The following is a 9806-nucleotide window of genomic DNA, read 5'->3' on the forward strand; positions in this document are numbered from 1 at the left end:
GGGGGGCTTTGGAGCGTGGGAGGGCACTTGGCTGCGGGCCGTACTTTGGGGCTGGGGCGGGACTGCGATGGGGCCGTGGGTGGGGCCAGAGGTGGGGTCTGAGAGGAGGTTGGCTGGAGCTGGGCGGGGCATGGCTCGGGCATGGCTGGGATAGGCGGGGCTTGTCGGGGGCTGGGAGGATCCGGGTGGGGCAAGGCCGCCTCAGACGCCCCCTCTAGAACCCGCTTTTCCCACTCCTCCCTTACTGGGACGAAGACGTGGCTGGGAGCGTTCCCCTCCAACCAGGGATCAAGGTCCCAGGGGCGAGAGCTGAGTCGGACCCCTTGTTCTGGGCCCAGGCCTGGCCTTGGCCCGCTGATAGACCCGAAGTTGACAAGCATTTCCTCAGTGTCCTGGGCTCGGGGTCCAGGGAACTGGCAGGCTGGTCTCCGGAGTCGGAGATGGAACGGGGTGGAGGGTGTATGGGTCGATGGGTCGGTGATTTTCAAGATGGGTCGTGGAGGTCGGGCCTGAGGCGCGGCTGTCCCCTCCACCGCTCCCCGCAGACAGCGTGGAAGATGAGTTTGAACTGTCCACCGTGTGTCACCGGCCCGAGGGTCTGGAGCAGCTGCAGGAACAAACCAAGTTCACGCGCAAGGAGTTGCAGGTCCTGTACCGGGGCTTCAAGAATGTGAGTCCAAGGCGAGTCTAAACTGGGCGGAGGGGCTGGGCCTATCCAAGACTTCTCAGACAAAGTATGGCTTGGATGCTTTGGGGAGTGAGGCGACCAGGAGGCGGGGCCAGAAAAGAGGCGGAACCTGTAATCTGGCAGTTTAGTGCTGTTTTTTTTATCTGTGCATTGGAGAAGTCTTGCTTCCTGTTGCAACCACTACGTGGTGAGTCCCCTGGAGGCATGAAGATTTTTCCTCTCTCTGGGAGTCTCTGGCCATAGAGGGGAGAGAGGGGCAGTGAGCCGAAGGGGGTTTTGTCTCTACCCTCAGCTTGGTCCCCTCCCCACCAGGAATGTCCCAGCGGAATTGTCAATGAGGAGAACTTCAAGCAGATTTACTCTCAGTTCTTTCCTCAAGGAGGTGAGAAGACAAGGCCCAAGGGGGAGCAGCTGTCCATCTCTAGGCTGAGTAGGGGAGAGGGTTTTGGAGGGGCTGGGAATGCCAAAGTGATCAGGGGTTTGGGAGGGCTCCATAGAGGTAGGAAGTCCTCTTCTGTGTGGGAGCCAAGCTTACTTCTCCATACTCATCCTACAGACTCCAGCACCTATGCCACTTTTCTCTTCAATGCCTTTGACACCAACCATGATGGCTCAGTCAGTTTTGAGGTGAGCTTGGAGAAATGGGCCAGGGAAGCCTGTTTCCTGGGGCTTCAGGGCCAGGATCTCCAAATCAAACCTGGAGAAAGGGTTGGGTGAAGGGTACTTAAAGACATAGCTCCCCCCTGCCTCCTTCCCAGGACTTTGTGGCTGGTTTGTCGGTGATTCTTCGGGGAACAGTAGATGACAGGCTGAATTGGGCCTTCAATCTGTATGACCTCAACAAGGATGGCTGTATCACCAAGGAGGTACGAGGCAACTGAAGAGCTGGGGGGCTGCATGTGTGGGTGGGTGGGTGGGAGTGCAAAGGGCCATAGGAGGAAAACGTGACCCACATATGCATCACCAGCAAGGGATGAGGTCTGCCCTAGTCCTAGAGGCTCTGAGGAGGGATTCTCTTCTTTCTTGGCCAAACAGGAAATGCTTGACATCATGAAGTCCATCTATGACATGATGGGCAAATACACATATCCTGCACTCCGGGAGGAGGCCCCAAAGGAACACGTGGAGAGCTTCTTCCAGGTGCCTGGGACTGGGTAGGCTGGAGAGCCCTGAAGTGAAGGGAAGGAGACTAGGAACCACAGCAGGGAACTTACCTGAGTTCTGCTTGCCTCTCTCTTGCTGTCCCTCCTGTTCTCCCTACTGACCACCTTCTTGCAGAAGATGGACAGAAACAAGGATGGTGTGGTGACAATTGAGGAATTCATTGAGTCTTGCCAAAAGGTACAGGCCCCTGCCCTCTACATTACCTGGTCTAGACTCAGGGCCTCATTCAGTGATGTAGGAAAAGGCTCCTGTGGGCAAAGTACCACCTCCCTAACTCACCCCCACACCCTAGTCCTGTTCCTTCATGGCTGGGGGAGGCTTACCCTTTCCCCACCCCAGGTTTCTCTGGGTGTCTCCTTACTCTCTGTCCCTGAATGTCCCCATCTCTGACCCAGTGACCCCCCTTCCCTGTCTCTGATAAGCTCTTTCTCTTTCTCTTTCTCCTACTCCCTCATACCATGGCCGCAGGACGAGAACATCATGAGGTCCATGCAGCTCTTTGACAATGTCATCTAGCTCCCCAGGAGAGGGGGTCAGTGTGTCCCGGGGGAACCATGCTCTAGCCCTAGTCCAGGTGGACCTCACCCTTCTCTTCCCAGGTCTGTCCTCATCCTAACCCTACCCTGGTGGCTGTAGGGATCCAAGAGCCTGGGAATTCAGTAGTACAGATCTCTGGAGCTGAAGGGTCCAGAGAGTGGGTACAGTGCATATGGGGGGGGGGCATGTTTCCAACTCCCAAAAGTTCTCACCCCCTTCCTGCCTGATATCTAGTGTTGAGGGTGTCCCTGCTGTAGGAATTGAATGGTTCCCCACATCCCACCCCCACTCTAGAAACCACAACACTAGAAAGAATGTCTCCTGCTATGGTGCTTCCCCCATTCCTGATCTCATAAACATTTCCTCTAAGACTCCCTTCTCAGAAAGGATGCTCTGTCCTTGACACTGGCTGGCTTTTCAGACCAGCCCTGTGGGAGGGGGACAAGAATGTAGATGGAGAAATCTTTGGCCTGAGCCAATGATTAAGTCCTAAGAGGTGGCTGTGGTAGAGAACAAAAAGGCCTGGGCAGTTTGTGGAGCTCAGTCATGCCAAGTAGCTCTGAGTTCCACAGGTCTGCTACCCCAGGCCATCAGAATATGAGTTTCCAGGCTTTTCAGAACAACTTATCTCCTTGGAAATACCCCAGAAATTTCCCATACCCTCCTCAGTACCTTAGGAGAGCCTGGGATCTGGATATCTGGCTCATCCCTGGAATTCCTCTCCCTCCTTCCTGCTTGTAATGGTGGTGGTAGTGGCAGGGGAATATGGGTGGGAGATGTCTTGGTGGATGCCTGCCAAAGTTTCAGCTCACCCTCCCTGCTCTTCACCTGTTTTGATGGCTATGACTTGAGTTTTCATTTGCCATGTCCTCTAGATTTGGAGGCATGGAGTGAGTCAAGAACCTTCCTGAACTTGGGTCCTATCATTCTTACCAGTGCATGCCTTAGAAGAAGAGGAAAGGAGGGAGGGTGGCAGACACAGCTTCTGAATCCAGTGTGGGGGCATTCATTAGAATCTTCGATCAACTCAGACTCTACTCCAACCCCTCACATAGCCTCCTCAATTCCTTAGGATCTCCTCTTGCTCTACTCAATCTACCTAGAGATGCCCCTGAGCACATCTAGAGGGCAGGGACCATAGGACCCAGGTCCCACCTCCTTGTCAGCACCCCTGCCATGCTGCCACCCCTTAATATACCTGCTTGTCCTATTCAGCTCACCTTCCCAATCAGCCAGAATCTGAGGGGAAGGGCCCCCAGGGAGCTTCCTTTCCCATCAGAACACTGCTTTGCATTTTTGGCTCTTCTATATATTTTGTAAAATAAGAAATACACCAGATCCAATAAAACACAATGGCTATGCACAGGCTGTTGTCTCTGCCTTTTTGTCCCTCCCACACCACAAATACCACACTAATTCTAACTCATGCACCTGCAGCCTTTTAGATCCCCAAGAAAGTACCTCTCTTTTTAATAGTCTGGCCATATCTTGGCAGGAAACTGACACACAAGTTCTGGAATGGTTGGAAACCCACATGACCTTAGCCCCCATATGAATCTCCCTTCCACATCCTGAGAGGAGACAAGGAAGGAAGGACAGGACACTGATGTCCCAAAGACTATGACAAGCAAGTTGTCTTTTGGCAGACATTCTTATAAGTTGAATCAAGAATTTTCAGTTTACAGACAGCTTGGTTAATCTCAAAGTTCTTTCTTTCTTCTTCTTTTTTTCTTTTTTGGTGGCTGGCCAGTACTGGGATCTGAACCCTTGACTTTGGTGTTGTCAGTACCACTATAACCAAGCAAGCTAACCAGCTAGCTTAAGTGCTTTCTTTCAAAAGGGGGGGCTTCCTTTAGTTTCTAATGAAAGTTGCTTTGTATAAACATCCCACTCTTGCCTCCACTATAGTTATATGTTTGTGTCATACTCCAGCCAGGAATGATTGGGGGATCAGATGAAGTGAACCCAGGGTAGGTCACCATGGGGCAGGTGGCACAAAGGGTGACAGAGACTTCCTGTGTATTCCCTCCCTTTCTTTGTTCTGCTCCTGAAGAGGAGCTGTCAACGGTAGGTTTCTCCCATCATTTCTCTGGGGCACCATTATGTGGTGACTAAACTTTACCATCCATGGGAGGACGATCAGGCCTTCTCCTGCCTCACTGTACACATTGACAAGGTCAAGGGAGGGGTATGGTATCCAAGAAGCAAATGCTGACTTCCAGAGTCCACGATTTTGTCATCTGTGTTCCCTGCTCATACCACAGAACCATCTGCTCCTAGGGTCCTTGGGTTTCTTTGGGTCATCAGAATAAAGAGGTGATGAAAGCTGTAGGCCCCCTATGTAGAAGAAAAAAATGCACAATTTCCCATGTATTTTTTGTATCCCTGACATCCATCTATGGGTTCTAAGTTAAGAACCTGTGATCTGGCCTAGCCCTCAGCCTTCCATTTTACAGAAAACAGGCTCAGAGAAGAGAGAGGACTTTTCCAAGGTCACCCAGTGAGTTTATAGTAGAATCAAGACTAGATCCAGTCCCCCAAGTTTTTGTCAAAGGTGGCCTCAAGGCACAGTAAAAATTTGTGTGTGGGGCCGGGCCCGTGGCGCACTTGGGAGAGTGCGGCGCTGGGAGCGCAGCGATGCTCCCGCCACGGGTTCGGATCCTATATAGGAATGGCCGCTGTGCTCACTGGCTGAGCGCGGTGTGGGCAACACCACACCAAAGGTTGCGATCCCCTTACCGGTCACGAAAAAGACAAAAAAAAAAAAATTTGTGTGTGAAAGATGGATACTGTACATGTTATGTGTAATCTGACACCGTGATAGTCTTTCATGATGCCCGCTACTTTTCCTTCATGGCACTTCTCAGTTTGTAACCATATATTTATTTGGGTAATTAGGGCCGGCCCGTGGCTCACTCGGGAGAGTGCGGTGCTGATATTTGGGTAATTATTTGCTTGTTTTCTGCAATACACTAAGTTCCTGAGGGCTCACTGAGTGCCCGGACTAGTTTCCCCCCGCCCCCCACCATCCTATCCCTAGGGCCTGGCACATAACAGGTATTCGGTAAATAATTGTATGATTGGATGACTGAGCATGATGAGTGTATGCATATAACTGGGTCAGGCATGGAGTCAGTCTCTATTTTTTAGGGTAGATCCAAGTTTAGGGGAAGTCTGACGCTGAGAATGGCTAGCAAGGTGAGAAGAAGGACCCCAGAGCGAGGTCACATAAATGGGATCCAGAAAAAACTATCAGGTTGGCATTCAAGTCATTTTGTCTTGGACATTGGTTGGATTCTGAATGTTGTCAGCTGCTCTTTCTCAAAACACTCTCCTTTTTTGCCTTCCAGTGTTTCCTATTTTCCTGGTTTTCTTCCCACCTTTCTGACCACCCCTTCCTGGCCCTTCCTTGCAGATTCATCCTTCTCAACTTCAATTGTAAATCCCAGGTCTCACAGCTCAGACCTGAGCCTCTTCTTCAAATCACACCCAATCTCATGGCTTTAAACAGCATGTATATGCAGAGGCTCCAAAGTTTAAATTCCCATAACTTTCCTCTGAGCTCCAATATCTACATATCCAATTGCCTATTTAACAGCTTCATGTGGATCTGTAATGGTGAGACTTACCATGTTTAAAAGGGAGCGTAAGGGCCGGCCCATGGCTCACTTGGGAGAGGGTGGTGCTGATAACATGAAATGCCACAGGTTCGGATCCCAACATAGGGATGGCTGGTTAGCTCACTTGGGAGAGCGTGGTGCTGACAACACCAAGTCAAGGGTTAAGATCCCCTTACCCGTCATCTTTAAAAAAAAAAAAATGGGAGCTTAGATTCATGCCTTCATGGTCTTCCACATTTCAGTAAATGACACCAACATCTACCTAGTTGCTCAGGTCAAAATTTAAGAGTCTTCATTTCTTCCTCTCACTCACTCTTTGTCCACCTCCATTTAATCAATCACCAATCGTGGTCGGCCTAGATTTTAATCAGCAGTCATAAATGAGAGCATGCAGTTTTCACAAACTTGCTAGGCCGCAGCCTCAGCTTTTTCCGTGCTCAGCCCGCCACCACTTCCTCATCAGGAAGTTGGCAGTCTGTCCTTTTGGCTCTGCAACTCAGGGGGTCATCATGAGAACACACAGTTCCCCACAACCAATTCCACCACCAAAGGCACATCATCTCTCTCTGTCTTCAATGCTGTTCCTAGTCCAAGCCACTGTCATGTCTCACTTAGGTTACTACTTGCTATTCCTCCATCTGAAGTAGCCCCTCAGTGCTGTGGTTACTATTCATCACATCACTAGGTTTCCTCCCTTCATAGCACTTATCACAAGCTGTGAGTTCCTGTGTTTGTACTGAATTTGTTATTGTCTGTTTCTCCAACCAGAATGTAAATTCTGAGGGCTGGGCCCTCTTTCTTGTTTTGTGGCTGACTGGTATGGGATCCAGACCTTTCCCATTTTGTTCTTTCCACAAACATTTATTATTATGGGTCTAGTAAGCGCTGGTTCCTGTTGTAGGTGCTGGAGGTGTAGGGGTCAGGGGTAGAGGTGTGGTACGGAGAAAAAGTGAGTAGCAGTTGTGTGGCAAGAAGTCCCTTCAAGTTTGAGAAGTACAGATATTTTTCTTTTTTTTTTTTAAAAAAAAGATGACCGGTAAGGGGATCTTAACTCTTGACTTGGTGTTGTCAGCAACACGCTCTCCCAAGTGAGCCACGGGCCGGCCCTGAGAAGTACAGATATGAAACGTTGTTCTTGCCTGGGCCACAGGCCACAGAGTCTGGACTGTGGAGAGTAGATGAAATTGAGGCTGCTGAATTGCTGGCAGTTGCCACGGTGTGAGGTGTGAAGCAAAGAGGAAAATGTCATGAGACTAAGGGCTGGTGTCAGCCGGAACGAAAGCTTCCAAATCCCCCAAGGGACCAAAGTATCCAACGAAGTTCCTGGTGGCCCGCAACTGTCATCACAGGAGATTCCCTAAGAAACCGCTTGTTCCTAACCCCCATCTCAACAATCCAAGACTAAAAAGAAAAGGGACTGTAAGAATTAGTGGAGCTACAAGTTGGGCTACCGCTAGAGGCCTCAAATATCAGATTAAATGTCAGATTGAAGTGAAAGATAATTCAGTACTGTCTTAATAATCAAAATGAGATTGATATGCCCATTTCACGTTTGTATCTCACAAACTGAGACAATCTCTCAACATAAATATAAAGTGCATTATGATAGGACTACAGGGAGCATTGAAAACATACAGTAACGGGACCCAAGGCCATCTAGGGCTCTGGGAAGGCTTGCCCAGGAAATTACGTTTATGCTGAGGCCCAAGGGATCTCACGCTTGCTTGCACACACTGCCCACTCCTGATTCCCAGACAAGCCAGATCTTTCACCCCTCCCTACTTTTGGATTCCTGTTTTACTTGCCCGGAGTGCTGCCCTCCTTTCCTCCCTACTCAGCCTGGATGTCTTCTACTCATCCTTTATGATCCAGCTCAAAAGCGAAGGTGCAGCCACAGCCTCTCCCTAAAGGAGTTAGTCATTATGTCCTCTGATCTCCCAAAACACTTGGGTACATCATGTGGGAATTTTGTGTGTGTACTTGCTTGTCTCCACCACCATACTGTGAGCTCATAGTGGCCTCAGAGCCTAGCACGAGGCAAACTCAATAGGTGTCTGCTGAACGAAGGAATGAATGAATGTTTGCATTTTTAAAGGGGGTTAGCGCCAAGGGAGGGTAGGGGAAGATGATTCAGGGCAGAGGCGTAAGCTGAGCTCCTTGGAATGGTGTGTCTTCACAGAGCAGAGCCTGGGTCAGGCAGATAGAACGAGCCAATCTATAACAACACTCTCGGTAGAAAGTAGGTCAGTTCCTTCCTATCTCTTTAAGTACTAGAGGCTTCGTTTCAGCGCCTGCGCATTGAGAGAGTAAACACCTCTCCTTTCCACCCTCCCCCCTTCTCCCAATTGACCCAACTGGCCACAGCCTCCTCCCATATTCCCCTCCTTCCGTTCGGGTAATGGTCGGTCCCAGGGTGCCAGGCTTGTTCTGGAGGGTGGCAAGCATAAATGGTACATTCCACTGTCTTCATTACCTTCCGCCTTTCGCCTCTCCTCTGTCCTATTTCCTCCTACCGAATGAAGCTTAATAGGCTGGCCCCAAAGAAGGAGGGGTAGCCGGGCTGAGGGGACCGGTCTGAGCCGGTCTGCGGCGCAGGCGCAGTGCGGATAAACAGGAAGCGGGCGGTAGAGGCTGCGGCAGAGGAGACCAGGGGGCTTCGGAAGAAACAGCGGAAGGACGAAGATTATCGGGAGGGAAACAGGCTAACTGAGAACGAGAAAAGGAGCCTTGGCCATCTGCCTCCAGGGAAGGAGAGGTCGCGGCCTCGTCCTCTGCTTAGGGTTCTGGCTCCCCAGCTTAGGCTGAGGCGGCGGCTGACAAAGAGCTCGCGCTGGTGCCGCCGCCCTTCTCATCCGGGCATTCCTGCTCCAGCGGGGGGGAGGGGGGAAGGAGAGCGGGGGAGGGGTAAGAGCAGGAGGGGCAAGAGCAGGAGGGGCGCACGCTTGGAGCCAAGGCCCTCTCCGGGGCTCCGGGCCTGTGGCCCAACGGACGGAGGCCGAGGAGGACCAGCAGAGGTGGCGGCGGCCGGGGGCAGGAGGATGGTGCAGAAGGATAGCCAAGCAGCGCTGGAGGAGCAGGAGAGCGAGATCAGCTCCAACCCTGCCGCCTCCGCGGGGGCATCGTTGGAACCGCCGGCAGTTCCGGCTCCTGGAGAAGAGAACACAGCCGGGGCCGGGGGAGCGCCGGTGTCCGGGGCGACAGGAGGGGCTCGGAGGTTCCTCTGTGGCGTGGTGGAAGGTGAGTGCCCTGCCGCGGGCGGGCAGGAGCGCCGTCCTTCCCGCCCCGCCCCGCCCCATTACTAACACATTCTGTCCTCGGGATGGGGGTGGTGGCGATGCTTCAGGGGGCTCTAAATGACTTAACCCCCTTAGGTCTGAAATATGGCCTGCTGAAACGAGTGGAAAGGCGAGACCGTGGGCATCTTTCCCCTTCCGACCTTAAACGCTGTCGAATTCCCTTCTGGTTACTAACAAGCCCGATCCCACCCGCTTTAGGGCTTGGAGCCAGGCAGAACCCTGAGGCGGCGGTGGGAGAGAGCCTAGTGTTAGGTCAGGCTCTGAGTTATACCTCTTTGTACCTTGGGATCTTATACCCTAGAATTGTCTGCGTTCGAATTAAAAAAAAATGTGTACTGTATTTCCGTCCCCACACTTTGGGAAAAGAATCAACCCACACAGACGTGCTGGTTGTACTTCTGGAGTGAAGAGAAGCATAGTCGGCCTATAGTATTATAAATTCCTCTACGCTTAGATTTTGGGGGGGGAGGGCTGGCCAGTCTCCCCCCCCCCCCCCCCCCC

General features: G+C 51.7%; 2 protein-coding genes across 5 annotated transcripts in view; both read left to right on the forward strand.

The window, feature by feature from the left end:
- The window catches only part of KCNIP2 (Kv channel interacting protein 2), a 19198-nt gene extending 15444 nt beyond the window's left edge, over positions 1-3754 (forward strand). For all 4 annotated transcript variants that reach the window (XM_008578807.1, XM_008578808.1, XM_008578806.1 and 1 more), the window contains 7 exons: positions 546-670; positions 1001-1070; positions 1245-1315; positions 1447-1554; positions 1724-1828; positions 1967-2029; positions 2321-3754. In XM_008578807.1, coding sequence (XP_008577029.1) covers positions 546-670; positions 1001-1070; positions 1245-1315; positions 1447-1554; positions 1724-1828; positions 1967-2029; positions 2321-2368 — 590 coding nt within the window. In that variant the 3' untranslated portion in view covers positions 2369-3754. The remainder of the gene's footprint in view (positions 1-545; positions 671-1000; positions 1071-1244; positions 1316-1446; positions 1555-1723; positions 1829-1966; positions 2030-2320) is intronic.
- A 4842-nt stretch (positions 3755-8596) lies between these two features.
- MGEA5 (meningioma expressed antigen 5 (hyaluronidase)) overlaps positions 8597-9806 on the forward strand; it is a 26663-nt gene continuing 25453 nt past the window's right edge. The window contains exon 1 of the mRNA XM_008578810.1: positions 8597-9246. Within this exon, the coding sequence (XP_008577032.1) occupies positions 9048-9246 (199 nt within the window). The 5' untranslated portion in view covers positions 8597-9047. The remainder of the gene's footprint in view (positions 9247-9806) is intronic.

Source organism: Galeopterus variegatus, unplaced genomic scaffold (assembly GCF_000696425.1).
Source record: "Galeopterus variegatus unplaced genomic scaffold, G_variegatus-3.0.2 Scaffold1761, whole genome shotgun sequence".
Lineage (NCBI taxonomy): Eukaryota > Metazoa > Chordata > Mammalia > Dermoptera > Cynocephalidae > Galeopterus > Galeopterus variegatus.